The sequence below is a fragment of the Bos grunniens genome, chromosome 10, assembly GCF_055505025.1.
Source record: "Bos grunniens cultivar Pamir isolate PY7600 chromosome 10, Bosgru_T2T1.0, whole genome shotgun sequence".
In the NCBI taxonomy this organism is placed as follows: domain Eukaryota; kingdom Metazoa; phylum Chordata; class Mammalia; order Artiodactyla; family Bovidae; genus Bos; species Bos grunniens.
In genome coordinates this window covers 97,090,803-97,113,449 of record NC_141174.1, presented here as the reverse complement: position 1 = coordinate 97,113,449, position 22,647 = coordinate 97,090,803, and the positions used below count along the sequence as shown (strand labels likewise).

Here is a 22,647-nt window from a genome sequence, read left to right as displayed (position 1 = left end):
CACAGTTATCAAGACAGTATGGTACTGGCACAAAGACAGAAATATTGATCAATGGAACAAAATAGAAAGCCCAGAGATAAATCCATGCACATATGGACACCTTATCTTTGACAAAGGAGGCAAGAATATACAATGGATTAAAGACAATCTCTTTAACAAGTGGTGCTGGGAAAACTGGTCAACCACTTGTAAAAGAATGAAACTAGAACACTTTCTAACACCATACACAAAAATAAACTCAAAATGGATTAAAGATCTCAATGTAAGATCAGAAACTATAAAACTCCTAGAGAAGAACATAGGCAAAACACTCTCCGACATACATCACAGCAGGATCCTCTATGACCCACCTCCCAGAATATTGGAAATAAAAGCAAAAATAAACAAATGGGACCTAATTAAACTTAAAAGCTTCTGCACAACAAAGGAAACTATTAGCAAGGTGAAAAGGCAGCCTTCAGAATGGGAGAAAATAATAGAAAATGAAGCAACTGACAAACAACTAATCTCAAAAATATACAACCAACTCCTATAGCTCAACTCCAGAAAAATAAATGACCCAATCAAAAAATGGGCCAAAGAACTAAATAGACATTTCTCCAAAGAAGACATACAGATGGCTAACAAACACATGAAAAGATGCTCAACATCACTCATTATCACAGAAATGCAAATCAAAACCACTATGAGGTACCATTTCACGCCAGTCAGAATGGCTGCGATCCAAAAGTCTACAAGCAATAAATGCTGGAGAGGGTGTGGAGAAAAGGGAACCCTCTTACACTGTTGGTGGGAATGCAAACTAGTACAGCCACTATGGAGAACAGTGTGGAGATTCCTTAAAAAACTGGAAATAGATCTGCCTTATGATCCAGCAATCCCACTGCTGGGCATACACACTGAGGAAACCAGAAGGGAAAGAGACAAGTGTACCCCAATGTTCATTGCAGCACTGTTTTATAATAGCCAGGACATGGAAGCAACCTAGATGCCCATCAGCAGATGAATGGATAAGAAAGCTGTGGTACATATACACAATGGAGTATTACTCAGCCATTAAAAAGAATACATTTGAATCAGTTCTAATGAGATGGATGAAACTGGAACCTATTATACAGAGTGAAGTAAGCCAGAAAGAAAAACACCAATACAGTATACTAACACATATATATGGAATTTAGAAAGATGGTAACAATAACCCTGTGAACGAGACAGCAAAAGAGACACTGATGTATAGATCAGTCTTATGGACTCTGTGGGAGAGGGAGAGGGTGGGGAGATTTGGGAGAATGGCATTGAAACATGTAGAATATCATGTATGAAACAGGTCGCCAGTCCAGGTTCGATGCACGATACTGGATGCTTGGGGCTGGTGCACTGGGACGACCCAGAGGGAGGGTATGGGGAGGGAGGAGGGAGGAGGGTTCAGGATGGGGAGCACGGGTATACCTGTGGCGGATTCATTTTGATGTTTGGCAAAACTAATACAATATTGTAAAGTTTAAAAATAAAATAAAATTAAAAAAAAAATAAAAGACTATCTTTGTTCCATTCTATTACTTTAGCTCCACTGTCAAAGATTAGTTGACTAGAGTAATTTGGGTCTATTTCTGGGCTTTCTATGGTGTTCCACTGATCTATTTTGTCTATTCTTTTACCAATTCTATATTGTTTTGATTACTGTGGTTTGTAATAAGTTTTGAAGTCAAAAGTGGCAGACCTCTGACTTTGCTCTTCCCCAATATTCAGTTGGTTATTGCATCTTCTTAAAGAGAAAGGGCGGAGAAGGCAATGGCACCCCACTCCAGTACTCTTGCCTGGAAAATCCCATGGACGGAGGAGCCTGGTAGGCTGCAGTCCATGGGGTTGCGAAGAGTCAGACATGACTGCGCAACTTCACTTTCACTTTTCACTTTCATGCACTGGAGAAGGAAATGGAAACCCACTCGTGTTCTCGCCTGGAGAATCCCAGGGATGGGAAAGCCTGGTGGGCTGCCGTCTCTGGGGTCACACAGAGCCGGACACAACTGAAGCGACTTAGCAGCAGCAGCAGCAAAGAGAAAGGGAATACCAGACCACCTTACCTGTCTCCTGAGAAACCTGTCTGTGGATCAAGAAGCAACAGTTAGAACCAGACATGGAACAATGGACTGGTTCAAAATTGGGAAAGGACCACATCAAGGCTGTATATCGTCATGCTGTTTGTTTAACTTATATGAAGAGTACATCGTGTGAAATGCTGGGCTGAATGAATCACAACTGGAACCAAGATCACTGGGAGACAATGTTCACTACAGCACTATTTACAATACCTAGAAAATGGAAGCAACCTAGATGTATATCAACAGATGACTGGATAAAGAAATTATGGTACACATACATAATGGTTATTACTTAGCCATAAAAAGGAACGCATTTGAGTCCAGTCTAATGAGGTGGATAAACCTAGAGCCTATTATACAGAGTGAAGTAAGTCATAAAGAGAAAGATAAATACTGTATACTAAAGCAAATTTATGGAATCTAGAAAGATGGTACCAATGAATTGATTTGCAAGGCAGCAATGGAGACACAGACATAGAGAACCGACTTATGGACACAGGGAGAGGGGAGGAAAGGATTAGACATATGGAGAGAGTAACACGGAAACTTACATTACCATATGTAAAATAGATAGCCAATGGGAATTTGCATGATGTCTCATGGAACTCAAACAGGGGCTCTGTATCAACTTACAGGGGTGGGATGGGGAGGGAGATGAGAGGGAGGTTCAAGAGGGAAGGGATATATGTATACCTATGGCTGATTCATGCTGATGTTTGACAGAAAACAACAAAATTTCTGTAAAGCAATTATCCTTCAAAATAAATAAATAAAAAGATTACCTAAACCTCAGATGTGCAGATGATACCACTCTAATGGCATAAAGTGAAGAAGAATTAAAGAGCCTCTTGATGAGGCTGAAAAGAACAGAGTGAAAAAGCTGGCTTAAAACTCAACATTCAAAAAACTAAGATTGTGATATCTGGTCCCATCACTTCATGGCAAATAGAAGGGGAAAAAGTGGAAACAGTGGCAGATTTTATTTTCTTGGGCTCCAAAATCATGGTGGATTGTGACTGTAGTCATGAAATTAAGATGTTTGCTCCCTGGAAGGAATGCTATGACAAACCTAGATAACATATTAAAAAGCACAGGCATCACTTTGCTGACAAAAGTCCATATACTCAAAGCTATGGTTTTTCCAGTAGTCATGTATGGATGTGAAAGTTGGGCCATAAAGAAGGCTGAGTGCTGAAGGAATGCTTTCAAATTGTGGTGCTGGAGAAGATTTGGGAGTCCCTTGGACAGCAAGGAGATCAAATCAGTCAATCCTAAAGGAAATCAACACTGAATATTCATTGGAAGAACTGATGCTGAAGCTGAAGCTCCAACACTTTGTCCATCTGATGCAAACAGCCAACTCACTGGAAAAGACTCTGATGCTGGGAATGATTGAGGGCAGGAGGAGGAGGGGGCAGCAGAAGGTGAGATGGTTGGAGAGTATTACCAACTCAATGGACATGAGTTCAAGCATATTCAAGGAGATAATGAAGGACAGGGAAGCCTGGCATGCTACAGGCCATGGGGTCTCAAACAGTCAGACATGACTAAGTGACTGAACAACAACAAATTGCCTCTCCATGCTATGCTATGCTAAGTCATTTCAGTCGTGTCCGACTCTGTGTGACCCCATAGATGGCAGCCACCAGGCTCCCCTGTCCCTGGGATTCTCTAGGCAAGAACACTGGAGTGGGTTGCCATTTCCTTCTCCAATGCATGAAGGTGAAAAGTGAAAGCGAAGTCGCTCAGTTGTGTCCGACTCTTAGTGACCCCAGGGACTACAGCCTACCAGGCTCCTCCATCCATGGGATTCTCCAGGCAAAAGTACTGGAGTGGGGTGCCATTGCCTTCTCCGGCCTCTCCATATAAACGTTAATCAGTTTACTAATACCTACAAAATAACTTGCTAGAATTTTGATCAGGATTGCATTGAATCTATAGATAAGGTTCATAAGAACTGACATTTAACAATATTGTTTTCCTTTCCATGAACATGGAATCAGTTCAGTTCAGTCACTTAGTCATGTCTGACTCTTTGCAACTCCATGAACTGCAGCACACCAGGCTTTCTTATCCATCACCAACTCCCAGAGCTAGCTCAAACTCACCGTCCATCAAGTTGGTGATGCATCCAACCATCTTATCCTCTGCTGTCTCCTTCTCCTCCTGCCTGCAATCTTTCCCAGCATCAAAGTCTTTTACAGTGAGTCAGTTCTTCTCATCAGGTGGCCAAAGTATTGGAGTTTCAGCTTCCATATCAGTCCTTCCAATGAATATTCAGGACTGATTTCCTTTAGGATTGACTGGTTTGATCTCCTTGCAGTCCAGGGGACTTTCAAGAGTCTTTTCCAACACCACAGTTCAAAAGCATCAATTCTTCAGCACTCAGCTTTCTTTATGATCCAACTCTCACATCCATATATGACTACTGGAAAAACCATAGATTTGACAAAATAGATCTTTGTTGGCAAAGTAACGTTTCTGCTTTTTAATATGCTGTCTAGGTTGGTCATAGCTTTTCTTCCAAGGAGCAAGAGTCTTTTAATTTCTTGGCTGCAGTCACCATCTGCAGTGATTTTGGAGCCCAAGAAAATAAAGTCTGTCACTGTTTCTATTGTTTCCCCATCTATCTGGTATGAAGTGATGGGACTGGATGCAATGATCTTAGTTTTTGGAATGTTGAGTTTTAAGCATCACTCTCCTCTTTCACTTTCATCAAGAGGCTCTTCAGTTCCTCTTTGCTTTCTGCATAAGGGTGGTGTCATCTGCATATCTGAGGTTATTGATATTTCTCCCAGCAATCTTGATTCCAGCTTGTGCTTCATCCAGCCCAGCATTTCACATGATGTACTCTGCATATAAGTTAAATAAGCAGGATGACAATATACAGCCTTGACGTACTCCTTTCCCAATCTGGAACCAGTCTGTTGTTCCATGTCCAGTTCTAACTGTTGCTTCTTGACCTGCATACAGATTTCTCAGGAGGCAGGTCAGGTGGTCTGGTATTCCCATCTCTTTCAGAATTTTCCAGTTTGTTGTGATCCGGTCAAAGGGTTTGGCATAGTCAATAAAGCAGATGTTTTTCTAGAACATGGAATATATCTCCATTTATTTATTTCTTCTTTGATATATTTTATCAGTTTTATAATTCTCCTCATATAGATCTCTCTTGTAGATGTTTTATGAGATTTGCATTTCATTTTTACAGTTTTGATGTAAATGGTATTATGTTTTTAATTTCAAATTCCCCTTGTTCATTGCTGGTATATGGGAAAGTGATGACTTTTGTAAAGTGACCTTGCATCCTACAATGTTGCTATTATTACTTACTAGTAATTTTTTTTTTGGTTGCTAATTCTTTTGGATTTTTTCTACATAGGCAACAATGACATCTTTGAGTAAAAATTTTATTTCTTCTTTCCTAATGTGTATACTTTTTCTTGCCTAATAACATCAGCAAGGGCTTCCAGTATTATGCTGAAAAGCATTGGTGAGAGAGGATGTCCTTGACTTGTTCCTGGTCTTTTTATTGTTTTTCACAGTTCTGGAGGCTCAGAAGTTCAAAATTAAGGTGTCTGCAGGAAATGCTCTCTTAAATGCTGTCGAGAGAAACTGTTCTGTGCCCTTCTCTTACCTTCTGGTGTTCATTGATTTGCAATTGCATAACTCCCATAGTCTCACAGTGTTCTCTGTCTTCACATCTTATAAAGATATTACTTATATCAGACTAAGTGTCCACCTTACTTTCTATGATCTCATCTTCACTGATTACATCTGCAATGACTTGATTTTCAAATAAAGTCACATTCTGTAGTGGCAGCGGGGGCTTCAACACATCTTTTTGGAGGACCCAATCCAATCTATAAAAAGTCTTTACTATGTAAGTAAAACTATGCTAATTTGCTTCAGTCATATCTGACTCTACTGATTGCAGCCTGCCAGGCTCCTCTGTCCATGGGATTCTCCAGACAATATGGGAGTGGGTTGCTATTTCCTTCTCCAGGGATCTTCCCAACCCAGGGATTGAACCCACATCTCTTTTGTCTCTTTACCACTAGTGCCACCTGAGAAGTCCAAGTAAAACTGACAAATTAGTAAAAACAAAAACAAAAAAATCCACAAAAAATCCACCAGGACAAGAACAGGCAATTAACTCACATAAACTATACACACACACATTCACACATATATAGCACACTACATTTAAGAATTCATGAATCCTTCCTCTAACCCTGTTCCTCCTCAAGACATCCTCATGTCAGTGACTGACACCAACCTGCATCCAGTTGCTAGGGACAAACCAAGGCATCATTCAGGAATCCCCCCTTCCCCTCATTAACCACAACCAAGGATCAGGACTGTAACCAAAAGCAGGGTCTGGCTGCTTGTCGTTCAAAAAGTCAATAAAGGGGCAAGGTTGTTGGAAAGGGAAGTTTGCTTTATTTTGGATGCCAGCAGCTAGGGTATGGGGGGTGTAGAGGGTGGACACCTGTCCAAAGGCCAACTCCGCCCCCTGAAAATCAGTGGACAAGAGCTTTTATAGGCTGAGGGAAGGGGCTACATGCAGAAACTGTACAGTCAACTCTGACAATCATCTTGAAATTGGTCATCAGTGGTCTGATCAGTGTCACCTTGATTATTTTAAGTACAGTTAGTCTTCAGTTTCAGTGTTGGTTTGTTCTCACTTCTTTGAAGCCAATTCTTGGAATTGTGGCAGCTTATGTCATGGTTACAGTCTGGTCATTATGTGGTTAACTTCTACCTGGTTGGGGTTTCAGTAACCATAAGACAGCTCACAGGATTTGGCTCAGAATATTATCTATAGTGCCTGTGAAGGAAGGAAAGGTCCTTGACTTTGTTTACAGACTAAATTATCATTACTTGGTCTCCTTGACTGCTTTCCTTTGTTTCTGCATGTTCTCACTTCTCTGATTAAACTTACTATGTAGCTAGAGTTTTTCCACAGACAAAAGGCAGGCAGAGGACGTACGAGGCAATGACCACAGGGTCCTGCTGTTTTATGACCAGTTGATTTTACTTCATTGGTACCTTCCATAACCCTCCAGTTATCTAGTCGCACCACCTACAAAGCTACGATGATCTCTGGTCTGGACTACTGCTGCAACCTCCAAGACAAATCTCTTTGATTCCACTTTTGTCCCCTTACAGTAAGGTGAAACTGGTTTGTATGGGACAGTTTCAGCTTTTACCTGTTGTTTGACACCCTGTCCAGTTAGCAACCTCTTTCATTTGCAAAAGGATCCCCATCTGGATGATAAATTATATGGTCACCCTACCTTACAGTCTTTTCTTCTCACAGTAGCTAAAGTCACTTTTTAAAAATGTAAATTAGATCATGTTATTCCCCTGCTTAAGACCCTTCAAAGATTTCTTGTTACATAAGAGTAAAATCCAAATTCCTTATCATGACCTACAGGCTTTATATAGTCTAGTCCACCTACTTCTCATCACTTCCAACTCTGTCTGTCTCTTACATTCTAGCCCCACTGGCCTTTTGATTCCTCCAGTTAGTCATGCTCCTTCTTATTTCTAATCTTTGCTTTTGCTACACCCTTTGCTGTTACTTAATTCCCCAAGATCTTCTCATAACAAATCTGTCATTTTGTTCTCAGATCAAATATTAACTCTTCAGAGAGGCCTTCTTTGAAGACACAATCTAACGTTCCCAAATCCACCCAAGTTGTTCTCTATTATATTGTTCACTCAGTTCTTAGTTTATTGCTATTTCCCCACTAGAACACAGGTTCACTGTCACCTTGTTCACCTTTGGTACCCAGGGGCAGAGCATGTGCTCAAAAAGTATTTAATGAGAGAATGAATCACTACCTACAACCAAAGAAAAAAAATTAAACCATGAAAGTTCACAGAATCTAGCTATCAAACCAGCAAATACTGAAAAACCAAAAATGCCTTACTTTTCTTTCTAAAACTCTGCGTATCATCTGACAGGACACCTATGTGATTGTTTACTCTTTGTTTCCCTCTGACTAAAATGAAATCTCCACAAAAACAGGGACTTGGTTTTGTATTTTTAGCTGTATTCTTAGCAACTATATGCCAACAAGAGTGTCTGGCATATACTAAGTGTTCCATAATTATTTACATATTCGGTAAATTGACGGTATCTAAGGCAATGGCACCCCACTCCAGTACTCTTGCCTGGAAAATCCCATGGACGGAGGGGCCTGGTAGGCTGCAGTCCATGCGGTCGCTAGGAGTCGGACATGACTGAGCGACTTCACTTTCACTTTTCACTTTCATGCATTGGAGAAGGAAATGGCAACCCACTCCAGTGTTCTTGCCTGGAAAATCCCAGGGATGGAGGAGCCTGGTGGGCTGCCGTCTATGGGGTCGCACAGAGTCGGACACGACTGAAGCGACTTAGCAGCAGTAGCAGCAGCAGGGGTGAGTAAATAGTAGAGAAAGGGGTACTGTGCGAATATAATTGGTGTACAATTTCCGTAGGAAATTTGACAATATATATCAAAAGTTCCTGAAGAGGGCATACCTTTAGACTCAGCAATCTCACTTCTAAGAGGAACTTATCCTAAACAAACAAATGAACAAAGGTACAAAGATTATTTATGAGGAAATTTCTGATTTGTTTTATAATAGAGAAAATTTAGAAATGGCAGCATAATACCCATTTATAGGAAAAGGTACATGTAATTATAAATCTGTACAATGGAATACATTATAAATATTGGTGAAAATGTATATTTGTTGATGTAGAAAAGTATATTAAGACAAAAAGGCGAACAAAAAAAAAGTATAGCAAGATTTCATTTTTGCAAAAACACATGTGTCTCCCATGTGGGAGACACATGGGTATGTATGAGCACACACTGGCACTCACAAAGAAATGTTTAAGCAGGCATACTTCAAAATGTTAGCATTGGTTATCTTTGCATGGTGAGATTAATGGCAATTTAAATTTTCTTTTGTATACATTTCTCAATCTTTGTAATTAGGCCAACCAAAATTAGCTGAACATGTTCTGCTTTTATAAATGTGTGTGTGGGGGGAGAGGAGGAAGCAATAAATATAAAAAACACAGACACATTTCATCACCTTACTGAAGTCTAAAGCCCAGGTTAAGAGCCAGAAGTTCAGAAACATCAACTTCAGCATAGGAGGTGGCTTTTTGATTTCCTGAATTCAAGCAAGTTGTTTCCCCTCAGTCAATATTTGCAAAAAAGGGAAAAAAACCCACAAAACTTGTTTCTTTTATTTCATTGCTTGCCAAGCTTGAGAAAACAGCATAAAGTGTAGCAAAAGCTATCATTTATGCTGGGCACTATCCTTGCATTGTTTCATTAAAAACCTTCTAATGATCCTGCCAGGTGGGTATTAATGTTCTCAAATGCAGAAGCTGAAAGAGACAACAGAACTTGCCAAAGCTTCTAGAGCTGTTGGGTGGATTGGGAAGTAGAGTTAGGGGAGTTCTTGATTCAAACAGAGGTTTCTCTGACCTCAGGGCCTTGAGGAAAAGCTGGACAAAGGTGCTTGAGAGTCTCTTAATGTCTCTGATATTTTGTGTGGTTATCCTACCACCCTTATAACTTGCAAGAAGCATAAAAGGAGAACCAGCCAGGAGATCTGAGAAAGCTGGAGTAAGTATGTGGAGAAGCGAGATTTACAATGGGTGCTACTCTGGAACATGCCTTTCACTTCTCTTCAGTTCTAAACGGCTCCAACTCAAAATGCTTGATTGAGTGGTCACAGAGGAGGAGGGGAATTTTGTGAGCACCCCTATGTATGTGCAAGAAGGGTTATAGCACATACCACAGACTTGGCTAAGGATGACATTTGGACACTTGAAGAAGGAAGCTGGCTCAGGATGACCGGAGGTGGACACCCCTTGGGAGGAAAAAGCAAAGTTGGTATGAAGTACAAAGTTAAAGGGGGACTGAGAGAAGGAGGAGGAGGGAAGAGGAAAAACTAGGAGAGGCAGTTGAGGGTTATTCTGCAGTACTTTTTTCTTCCACCTTTTTTCTTTTTACATTCTTTCCCTTGATTATCTCAATCTTAATTAGACCTTCAGTGCTTTTTTCTATTTAGATGATTACCAAATCCCTCCAATCCTGACTGTTCTCCAGAGTTCAAGTCCTCTGAGGTCCAAACTGAATGCAGCTTTTCTGCCACCTCAAGTCTGCTTCTGTTATATTCACTCTCACCATCAAACGACTGTCTGAACTGCTCTCTTCCCCATTCCGTCAACCATTCTTTCATCCAACAAATATATCTAGTATGTCCCCCACACTGTACTAGGGACATCCAGTCACTTTTACCTTGCAAATCTCTTGTCTGTCCATCTCTTCTAAATTCTTTACTGAAAGTTATAGGGAATTCCTCTTGCTTGAACCATGGCAACACAGCAGTGTAAGTTAATTGGTTTTACATGCCATTCATTCTTATAGTGACCTCCTAGATTTAACACTATACCTGAGACACAGAAGTGGCTCACAGTGGAGGCTTAGGGACTAAAAACGCTGGGAAGGGGACTGGAGGAGCAGAAGCTGAACTTGTCTTGATTAAGTACTTACATAGGAAGAAAGGCGTTTACAAATAACACTACAAATAACAATTCTTTTATTTCTGGGGTGTGGCTAATTAGAAGGCTAGGAAGATTGTTGGAAGTCTGATGTTGAGAGTCTCCTGATACAGAAAAAGCCCCGCCCACCTTCCATCCTTTGAGTATTCTATAACTACTTGTTGATTCTATCACCTTCTATGACAAGCCAGGATGTTGTGTTCTTCATCGTATCCCCAGCTCTTAGTACACCTGGCCCATAGTAGGGGCTCAATAAATATCTGTGGAGGATTCTAGAAAGGCAGGAACCATAGATGTTTTATTCACCACTTTAGGCAGAAGGACAAAGACTAACGAGCCCAAGGGGTAAAGAAATCGTGGATGTTTCCCTCCCTATTCCTTTAGAGCTTGGTAAATGTTTGCGAAGCGCCATAAACTGCCCTCCCGCACAACTCCAAAATCCTGCCCCTCGCTCGACTGCCAGGCCCTGGAGCTTGGCCACCGTCGGGCCCAGGCCCCAGCTTCCCTCCCTCCCCGCCCGGGCTCCTGTTACCTCCCTGCACACATCTGTACACACCACAGGCCAAACAATTACGCGCTCCCGCACGCCCTCCTCGAGGTCCGGGTCTCTCCAGAGGACCCCGTGTGTCCCTGGCCCCCGCCCAAGGCTCAGGGCAGCCCGCGGCCTGGCCTGAGGACCGCCGCGGCTGTGGGCTCCAGCGACCCCCGCACCTGGCGCGCCAGGACCTCGTCCATGTGCCCGGCGGCCACTCTCCAGCCTCAGCCGCTCTCGGGCTTGAGCGCGGAGCCCGGGAGGCCCAGCGTCTCAACCCGGGGCCCGCCGCGCTCCTCCGGGCGGGACGCATCGGGAAGGCGGGAAGCGGCTGCAGCTGTAAGGCGCCCGGGGGCGGGCGGCGGAGCCGCGGAAAGCAGCGGGCTGGGCCGAGGGATGTACGAGCGGCAGACGGCTCCGGCCGCAGCGGGGCTCGGCGAGCGGCGGCTCGCTCACTCACCACAGTCCGGCGGGGCAGCGCGCCGGGGGTCCGGGACAGGGCCCGGCGGAGCCTCCGCGCCCGGCTCGGGCGGGTCCCCCCGGAGCTCTCGGAGCCGCTGTCGTCCGAGATCACAATGAAGTCCTCCATGGCTGCGGGACCGGCCGAGACAGCGCGCGGGCGACCAGTGAGCCAAGCGGCAGCGACTTCGGTTCCTGCTGCTGAGGTAGGGGCCGACGACGACCGGAGCTATCAGCCCACCGGCCCCGCCCCTTCCCTCCCCGCCGGCCCCGCCCCCTGCCCTCCGGGGGCCCGCCCCCTGGCGGCTGGCGGCCGGCGGCGGCCGGAGGGCCGCCGTCACGGTACTTGGCAGTGGCCCTGGCCCTCCCTTCCCGAGGAGAAAACGGAGAAGGGGAAAAGATCAAGTCGCAGCAGGCTTGGGCTGGTGTTGGGGCCGGTCGTGCGGGACGCTGAGGCTGTGAGGGCTTTCCCCGCTGCTTCCAACTGATTCCAGTGTGAAGTGAGGTGTGAATAAGCCTTTCTGATCACCGTAAAGGGCTTCAACGGACTCACCCGGAGAGGCCCTTTGAGGATGGGACCCAGGCTTGGACTGGCGGGGTGCGGTTAGGTAGAGGGGAGTGGCTGAGGGTGGGTCAGCTGGCCTTTGGTTGAGTAGGGGGAGAAAGGCCCCTTTCTTTGTGCACACGTGCAGGCCCCTCTCTAGGATCACTTCCCAGAAGTGGAAATACTGAGTCGAAGGCGCTTTTGCTGTTTCGATAAGTGAGGCAGAATACTAAACTGTACCAATTTGCAGGTTTCACCAACAATCCATGTCACTCAGGATTTTAAACTGAGATTTAGAGATTTGTTCAGTTGATAGCAGGATCAGAGATTGTAAAAAAAAAATGCACCAAGGGAAAAAAAAATGCACCAAGAGAAGCAGTGAAGGAGCAGACATTGTGAATAATTAGTTGTGATGAAGAGCAAAAAAGATAACCCAGTGGAAGGAGAAGTGGTCCGTAGTTGGTATAGGATAGGAATTGTGTTACAATAAATGTGGACTATTGACCCAATCTTGCTGCTCAGGCTCTAGCAGTTTGGCAACATGGTATTAACAGATCCAAAGGAAAATGAGTTTATCAGAAAGGGGATTGGTTCCTAAAGGAATGGCTATCAGGTGCTATCTAAGCACCTTCTAGAGCAGCGATTCTTAAGCTTTAGTGAGGATCAGAATCACCCAGGAGGCCTGTAAAAACAGACTCCTGGACCCCACCCCAGACTTCCTGATTTAGTAGGTATGAGGTGGGGCCGCCCAAATTCATTTTTAACGAGATCCTAGGTGATGTCAATGCTGCTATTGTGGGGTCCACTGCATCGAAAACCCACAGGCCAGTGGCCAACAGATTTCGGATGTTCTGATGGTATGTTTGAAATCATCCTTGTGAAGGGATTCATTAAGTTTTTTATCTTCACCAAATGCCATCAAACATTTAGTTTAACTTCTTTTCTGGGTTTCTGTGACTCGCACCTCTGTTACAACTTCTTTTCATTCTCCTTAGCTGACTTACTTAGTAAGTCCTCTAACTTACTCCTTAAATCATAGAGTTCCTCATGACCTTCGCATACTCTCCCTACACAATCTCAACCATTTGCATGCTTTAATGACACTTTTTATGGTGGTGGCTCCCATATGTTTATCTTCAGTCCAGCCCTGTCTTCAGAGTTCCGGATGTATATATCCAAATGTCTGTTGAGCCCCACGGGCATCTCAAGTTGAGTCTGCCCAAAAGTGAACTCAAAAATACGTGTCCCCTACCCTGTTCTCCAGAAATAAAGCCTGTTTCTTCTCTGTGTTCCCTCCTTCAGTGATCAGCCAGTAATTGCTCAAGTCAGAAATCTGAGCTTTATGCTCTCAATAAATCCTGTCTCTTTTACCCCCTAAATAATTCTTGCACTCACTTGCGTCTTTAGGTTTCTCGCCTTAGCTCTTGCTCCTGCTAAGTAAGGATGAGGAGAAGGGAGAAAGAATGTTCTCTGCAAGACTTTGTATGAAGAGTTGTCGGCTCATTTTCTTCTGGTTTTTGCTACTTTAGTAACAGTTCTCCCAATGTGTCAGGAGTCCAGATGCCAGCTCTCTTACTTGGACTGGGAACATCCTTGCTTTCTGAAGCCTCCCCTGTGCACTCTCTAATGTAGGAGGGGTCAGTCTCAACTCTTTCTCCCAGGACATCCCCATCAGTCCCTGCCAGGGGTAGTCTAACATATAGCCTTTTGTTGGGAAATCCTTGTCTAGAGGAGCTTTTTGGGGAGCGATAGCAAGGGACTGAAGTCTCGGCCATCTCCTGTGCTCTACAATTGACTCATGCATGGAGAATTTACATGGGTAACTCAAGGAGGAAAGGAATGCAGGCAACTCCCATCTTGGTGCCCTTCTGTCAGCATCAACTAGCTCTCTCCCTCCTTCCTTCACCACAAAGGTTATCAGGGGCTTGTGGAGGCAATAGTTCAGTGACTTTGAGACTCTCTACTCTTGGGGAGTAGAGAGAGTAGTTTATTGCATTTTAAACTTGTGCGAAGGGATTTGAGAACAAGATGAATGGCTTGCATCTTCTTTAGCTAGGGAAAAGCAAATGGATGGTTGCTATCTACAATAAGTGATGTTCATTCATGGATATATGAACTAATTGGAAAAAATTCAAATATCTACCTCTGTTGCAGAAAATATGATAAAGTGATTAATATTAGTAGCTGACTTTCAAGCATATAAATAGTGATAAGACTTTAGGGGTACAGCAGTTTTCTGATTGTATGTATCTTTCTCATCAGCCATCCTGCCTGAAACTCAAGAAATATAGAATCCCTGGGAATGTAATGTGAGCACACTTGCAAAGTTCCTTGTCCTTAGCTGGCAACCTAAATGGAGGAATACTGGCCCTGAAGTTGCCTTTCTTAAAGCCATAAGTAGTGTCACTTATGTTTTCTTGGCCATCCTGGATCTTTCTTGAAGTAGGCTGTTTACTCAAGACTTCCAAATTTATGATGATGTCTTTTTCAGAAATTAGTATGTATGTGTATTTTTCTTTTTCTTCTGGGTGACTTATTTTTTCCAGATTTAATGAGATACAATTGACATATAACATTGTGTAAGTTTTAAATGTGTGATGTTTTGATGTATGTATATGTTGAGAAGTGTTTGCCACAATAAGGTTAGTTAACACATCTTTTCCCAGGTAGCACTAGTGATAAAGAACCCACTTGCCAGTGCAGGAGACGTAAGAGATTTGGGTTCAACCTCTGGGTCAGGAAGATTCCCTGGAGGAGGGCATGGCAAATCCACCCCATGCCCCACTCCATGTATTCTTGCTTGAAGAAACCCATGGAGAGAGGAGGCTGGCAGTCTATGGTCCATTGAGTCACAAAGAGTCAGGGACAACTGACTTTTTATTTAACACATAGCACAGCACATCTTTTATGTCACATAATAACCATTTTGTTTTTGTTTTTATGGTGAGAACAGTAAAGAAATGTTCAAGTATATTATACAGTATTGTTATCTGTAGTCATCATGCTATGCATTAGATCCCTGGAACTTATTCATCTTATAATTGAAAGGTTGTAATTTTAACCAACATCTTCCCCAGCCCCCAGACACCAGCAGCCCCCATTCTACTCTTATTTTCTGTAAGTTTGATGTTTTTAGATTTCACGTGTAAGTGAGATCATAGAGTATTTATCTTCCTCTGTACAACTATTTCACTTAGCATAGTGCCCTCAAGATCTATCCATATGGTCCCAAATGGTAGGATTTTCTTCTTTTTTTATGGCTGAATAATATTTGTGTGTCTGTTTTTCAAGGTGACACTTCTTCATGACTTATTCCCCTCTATCATACATAAATTGGGAGGATAATGCAGCCATTTATTCCTCAAGTGTATACTCTAATAAATGAGTTCCCACTAGGTGCCAGGCACCTTGTTAGGGGTTAGGAATGCAACAGTGAGCAAGACAGCCCTGGCCTCAATCTCCACAGTGTTTTGTTGTTATTCAGTCACTCAGTTGAATCCAGATCTTTGGAACCCTATGGACTGCAGCACGCCAGGCGTCCCTGTCCTTCACCATCTCTTGGAGCTTGCTCAAACTCATGTGTGTTACGTTGGTGATACCATCCAACCATCTCATCCTCTGTCGTCTCCTTTTCCTCCTGCCTTCAGTCTTTCCCAGCATCAAGGTATTTTCTAATGATTCAACTCTTCACATCAAGCAGCCAAAGTATTGGAGTTTCAATATCAGCATCAGTCCTTCCAATGAATATTTAGAACTAATTTCCTTTAGGATTGACTGCTTTGATCTCCTTGAAGTCCAAAGGACACTCAAGAGTCTTCTCCAACACCGCAGTTCAAAAGCATCAGTTCTTTGGTGCTCAGCCTTCTTTATGATCCAACTCTCACACCCATACATGACTACTGGAAAAACCATAGCTTTGACTAGACAGACCTTTGTTGGCAAAGTAATGTCTCTGCTTTTTAATACGTTGTCTAGGTTTGTCATAGCTTTTATTCCAAGGAGCAAGCATTGCCACAGAGTTTAGCAATGAAGAAAAAATATCTCTTGTCTATGAATCAAGAAAAGAAATCCTGATCCCTTACTTTCTTTTTCTGAAATAATTTTTAATTAAAAATTTATAGTACATGAAAAAATAATATGTAAAAATGCAAATCAAAATCACAGTGAGATACCATTTCACACCCATTACAGTGGCTTATTATTTTAGGAAAGAAGGTGGGGTGGGAAACAAGTTTTGGCAAGGATGTGGAGAAATTGGAACCCTCAATCATGGGAATTTAAAATGATGTAGCTGCTGTGGAGAACAGTTTGGCAGTTCCTCAAAAAGGTAGACTTACCATATGAACCAGCAATTCTACTCCTAGATATTTTCCCCAAAGCATTGAAAGCAGAAACTCAAACAGATACTTATCCACCAATCTTTATAGTATTATTCATAATAGCCAAAAGTAGAAATCAAGTGTTCATCAACAGATAAATGGATAAACAAAATGTGGCATATCCACATAATGGAATTCTACTCAGCCTTAAAAAGGGTGGAAAATATGACATATGCTATACCATGGATGAAAGTTGAGAAACCTATGCTAAATATAATAAGCCTGTTAAAAGGAACAAATATTTTATGATTCTACTAATATGAGTTACCTTTAATAGGTAAATTCATAGACAGAAAAATATTGGTTATCAGAGGTAGGGGGAAGGGAAATGGGGAGTTATTGAATGGGTGCAGAGTTTCTATTTCGGATGATGAAAAAGTTCTAGAAATGAAGAGTGGTGAAGTTTGTGTAATACTGCGACTTTAATATACTACTGAATTGTGCATTTAAAAATGGCTACAATGTGAATTTTATGTGTATTTTAATCACAACATGTGAATACTTTCCTTTTACTAGAAAATTGAAACATTATAGACAAGGTTAGAGCCCTCTTTAACCACTTTCTTCATCCTGATTCTAGTCACCCCTGTTCAGTGCTTCTGTGCTTACTTTTCTAGAGTTTTTTTTTTTTTAATATTTATCTGTATTCATATGTACTTACCAAAATGCTATGTATTTTCAGCTTTATCCAAAATCATACCTGCTTTAGTATGGAGATGTGAATCCATGGTTTGCAGTGAAAATGTTCTAAGCAGCAAGGCTACCTGGCTTATTAATGGAGGGTTCTTTTTTTTGTTTTTTTGATGGATGTACATCTTTAAAAGTTGTTTTTTTTTTTTTTTCCAGTTTTCTTTTTTTTGTTGTTGTTGTGGCAGGGTTAGTGCCTGCAGACCCACTTTTGTTTATGCTAAAGCTAACCAGCTCAGGTTTCACTCCTGCCCTAGGGAACACTTTGTTCTCCTTGCTGAATTCCAGGTATAGACTCCCAGTTTCGGGTCACTGCTCTCTTTTGCACAGGGCTGCTTTAGTAGGCAGTCTCTTAGTGTGCATAACTTTATTTAAATCATTTTCTTTTCCTTTTCCCATTTCCATTACAGCTTCCAGTTTGCAGAAATATCAAGTAGATGTCAGAATTTATATTAAAAAATTGTTATCTTCTGTGTTCAAAGATGATGCATCCTCATTCTGAGAAAATTAAGGCAATTTAGAATGGTTGCAAAGCAGAATGTATATGCACTTTGATAATCTTTCCAGACATTTCTTAATGTAATTACCCACAGGTGCCAACACATAATTTTACGTAAGTAGGATCATACTATGCACGTTGTATTGCAATTTGTTTTTTTAAATTAAAAAAGGAAATATGTATAGTTTTCTGTGTCAGTGGATATAGATATACAAACCCATTTTTGACTCACCACAATATTTTTAAAAATAGAATGGGATTTGCTCTTATTCTATAGAAAAGCACAGAGAAGCAAACATTTTCCCAACCTTGAATGTCTACATGGAACAGTTTGTTGAATTAAAAGAAACACATCTATGAGATTAGAAAATTCATGCTACAAAAAGTTCCCTTTTTGGGGGGCTGGCTTCCCTTGTGGTTCAGCTAGTAAAGAGTCCGCCTCCAACACGGGAAACCTGTGTTTGATCCCTGGGTTGGGAAGATCTCCTGGAGAAGGGAAAGGCTACCCACTCCAGTATTCTGGCCTGGCGAATTCCATGGACTATCCAGTCCATGGGGTTGCAAAGAGTCGGACACTACTGAGCAACTTTCACTTTCAAAAAGTTATAAAATAAAAAGTGAATATTGAGAGCCACCCTCCTTTTCTTAGTTCATTTACCCAAGGCTAAAATGCCTTTCTTAGTTTCTTGTGAATCCTTCAAAACATACAAAATTATTTACATATACTTATTTCTGTCTCTTTTTTGCCTGTTTTTAACACAAAAGATCATAGTATACAGTTACTTACTTTGCTTTTACATTTAATATATTATGGGGTTAGTTCCCTAAAAGGAAGATATAAAATATAATATAGTGTAATATAATATGCATGCATGCTACGTCACTTCAGTTGTGTCCAACTCTGCAACCGTATGAACTGTAGCCTGCCAGGCTCCTCTGTCCATGGGATTCTCCAGGCAAGAATACTGGAGTGGGTTGCCATGCCTTCCTCCAGACCTTCCTGACCCAGGGATCAAACCTGCATCTCTTATGTCTCCTATACTTGCAGGTGGTATTTGCAGGTGGGTTCTTTACCACTGCTGCTACCTGGGAAGCCCATAATATAATATATAATATATTTCTGGGCTGCTAAAAATGTCATTTGTTAGAATGTGCCACAATTTATTTAATCAGTTTCCTATCATGGTAATTTTGACTGTTGCTAGAGTTTTCCTTGTTTGTTTATTGTAGGTTTTGATTTTACTGTTACAAATAATATTACAAGAATACCTATGTACTTATGTTACTGAGTCCAGGCTTGTTTTGCTGGCCACACAACAGGCCAGTGAATCGGAGATGAGGTGCTAAGGCAAAGTATGTGACTTTTTTGCATTCGCAATGAAAAGCAAGTCAAAGAAATGATTACAACATAAAGTCAGAATTGGTTCTTCTCGTCAACATTTATCTTAAGAAGTCTTGCCAGCATATCCACAGAGAGAATCCTAAGCAGTGAGGACTGGGTTAAAGGATATATGTGTCTTATATTTTGAATGAAATTACCAAATTATTTTCCAGAAAGCTTGTACATATTATGCCAATAAAAGTGTCTGAGGACTTGTTTTCTAAAATTCCACAAGCACTGGTTATCAAAAGTTTTAGTTGTTGCCAATCAAATACATTAAAATTAGTATCTTGTTCTGATTTGCATTTATTATATTATGAGTGAAGTTGGGATACTTTAAAAATGTTCATTGGCCATTTGTAGTTTTTTTCCTTGAAATGTTTATTCATTGTGTTTTTCTCCTGGGCTGTTTATCTTTTTCAATAGTTACCAGTAGAAGATGGCGGAAGAATAGGATGGGGAGACCACTTTCTCCCCCAAAAATTCATCGAAAGAACATTTGAACGCTGAGCAACTTCCACAAAACAACTTCTGAACGCTGGCAGAGGACATCAGGCACCCAGAAAGTCAGTCCATTGTCTTCCAAAGGAGTTAGGACAAAATATAAAAGATGAAAAGAGAGACAAAAGAATTAGGGACAGAGACCCATCCTGGGAAGGGAGTCTTAAAAGAGAAGTTTCCAAACACTAGGAAACTCTCTCACCGGCGGGTCTGTGGGGAGTTTTGGAATCTCAGAGGGCAACATAACTGGGAGGAAAAATAAATATATAAATAAAACCCACAGATTATGTGCCTAACAGCAACTCCTAGCAGAGAAAGTAGCCCAGATGCTCGCATCCACCACCAGCAAGTGGGGGCTGAACAGGGAGGCGTGGGCTGCAGTTGCTTAGGGTAAGGACCGGGGCTGAATGCCCTGAGGTTCAATCTAAGGGAGCTAACGTGAGACAGCAACCCAAACTGTGGGATAGCCAGAGAGAGAGAGAGAGAAAAAAAAAGAGGAAAGAGAGAGAGACAGAACTTTCCCATGAAAATCTCTAACCTAAGGCACTGCCGGTGGCTCACAGAACAAAGGACTGAGCGAATACCAGAGGAGAGTTAGCCGGCTGCAAACCGGCTCATCCCCCACTGGAGGCAGGGAGGCAGGCAGGCAGGGAGGCAGGCAGGCAGGCAGGCAGGCAGGCAGGTGGGAGGCAGCCAGAGCCGGAAAGGGGCAATCTCGCCCCTGAGACGGCATCCTCTACCAAACTGTGAGCAGGCTCCCAGTTGCTAACGAAGACTTCCTGGGATTCTGGACTCTTGACATCCGCTGGGAGGGTTGCAGCCAGAGATCAGCGCACCAGAGGAGACAGATGGCACACCTGAGACGACGCTCCTGCTACGCACCCAGGAAACCAAGCGGCTGGGACAGGAGAGGTGATAAGATGCACCACCCCACCCGGGGAGAGTGTGCTTGCCAAGCACCTGGTCGCCTGAGCTGCTCGGACGTGGGAAGGGCACAAAATGCAGGCCCAGCCAAGTCTGTGCCTTTGTGGAGTACCTGAGAACCTGAACCTGAGCAGCTTAGACCTGGGAAGTACACGCACCCAGGGCCCACTTTAGACAGTTCCCCTGCAGAGCAGCCTGGAGCCTGAGCAGTGTAGATTTGGAAAGCACACATGCTGTGAGCAGGGGCAAACCCAGTGTGGCCCAGACACTGGGAGCACTCCCCACATACACCAGTGATATTTGTTTGCAGTGTTCCTCCCTCCTCACAGCACGATTGAACAAGTGAGCCTAAATAAGTGATCACCTTCACCCCCTTGTGTCAGGGCAGAAATTAGACACTGAAGGGACTTGAAAACAGAAGCCAAAATAGAGGGAACTGCTTTGGAAGTGACAGGTGCAACAGATTAAAACCCTGTAGTTAGCACCAACTACATTGGAAGGGGCCTATAGATCTTGAGAAGTATAAGCTGGAACAAGGAACTATCTGAAACTGAACTGACCCCACACTGCCCACAACAGCTCCAGAGAAATTCCTAGATAGATTTTTACTATTATCATTTTTTAAATTAAAAAATTTTTTAAAAATTTTAAGCCCTCTATTACTCCTTTAATTTTCATTTTTATAACCTACTATTACCTTGCAAAAAAAAAAAGACCCTATTTTTAAAGCAAACTTCATATATATTTTTTATAATTTTGTGAATTTTGTTTTTTTTTTTTTAATATTGTATTTTTGAGAGTCTGACCTCTACTCTAGATTTTTAATCTTTGCTTTTTGGTATTTGTTATCAATTTTGTACCTTTAATAATTCAATCTTCAATACCTATCTTTACTTAAGGGTGTGATTACTGGCTTGATTACTCTCTCCCCCCTTTCACTCTCCTATTTCTAAATAGAGGGACACCTCTCTGGGTGTCCCTCACTGTGGAGAAACTTTTCATCATTAACCTAGATGTTTTATCATTGGTGCTGTATAAATGGAGAAGTCTTGAGGCTACTCTAAGAATAAGACTGAAAACCAGAAGCAGGAGGCTTAAGTCCAAATCCTGAGAACACCAGAAAACTCCTGACTCCAGGGAACGTTAATCGACAGGAGCTCATCAAAAAGCCTCCATACCTACACTGAAACCAAGCACCACCCAAGGGCCAACAAGTTCCAGAGCAAGACATGCCATGCAAGTTCTCCAGCAGCGCAGGAACACAGCCCTGAACTTCAATATACAGGCTGCCCAAAGTCACACCAAACCCATAGACATCTCAAAACTCACTACTGGACACTTCATTGCACTCCAGAGTGAAGAAATATAGCTGCACCCACCAGAACACTGACACAAGCTTCCCTAACCAGGAAACCTTGACAAGCCACTCGTCCAACCCCATTCATGGGGAGGAACCTCCACAGTAAAGAGGAACCACAAACTGCCAGAATACAGAAAGGCCACCCCAAACACAGCAATCTAAACAAGATGAAAAGGCAGAGAAATACTCGGCAGCTGAGTAAATGCCCACCAAACCAAACAAAAGAGGAGGAAATAGGGAGTCTGCCTGAAAAAGAATTCAGAATAATGATAGTAAAAATGATCCAAAATCTTGAAAACAAAATGGAGTTACAGATAAATAGCCTGGATACAAGGATTGAGAAGATGCAAGAAATGTTTAACAAAGACCTAGAAGAAATAAAAAAGAGCCAATCAATAATGAATAATGCAATAACTGAGATCAAAAACATTCTGGAGGGAATCAACAGTAGGATAACGGAGGCAGAAGATAGGATAAGTGAGGTAGAAAATAGAATGGTAGAAATAAATGAAGCAGAGAGGAAAAAAGAAAAAAGAATCGAAAGAAATGAGGACAACCTCAGAGACCTCTGGGGCAATGTTAAACGTCCCAACATTCGAATCATAGGAGTCCCAGAAGAAGACAAAAAGAAAGGCCATGAGAAAATACTTGAGGATATAATAATTGAAAACTTTCCTAAAATGGGGAAGGAAATAGTCACCCAA

The 22,647-nt window shown here is 42.2% G+C and overlaps 1 protein-coding gene and 1 long non-coding RNA gene across 2 annotated transcripts in view; one reads left to right on the top strand and one right to left on the bottom strand.

Annotated features, from left to right (window-relative positions):
* Window positions 1-11,966, bottom strand: part of SIMC1 (SUMO interacting motifs containing 1) — an 83,696-nt gene extending 71,730 nt beyond the window's left edge. The window contains exon 1 of the mRNA XM_086323222.1: window positions 11,670-11,966. Within this exon, the coding sequence (XP_086179348.1) occupies window positions 11,670-11,798 (129 nt within the window). The 5' untranslated portion in view covers window positions 11,799-11,966. The remainder of the gene's footprint in view (window positions 1-11,669) is intronic.
* Window positions 11,967-12,226: 260 nt separating this feature from the next.
* LOC147365453 (uncharacterized) lies at window positions 12,227-19,767 on the top strand. Its single transcript, XR_015135566.1, has 2 exons — window positions 12,227-13,069; window positions 19,585-19,767. It is a non-coding gene; the product is annotated as an uncharacterized LOC147365453 (long non-coding RNA).
* Window positions 19,768-22,647: the final 2,880 nt, after the last annotated feature.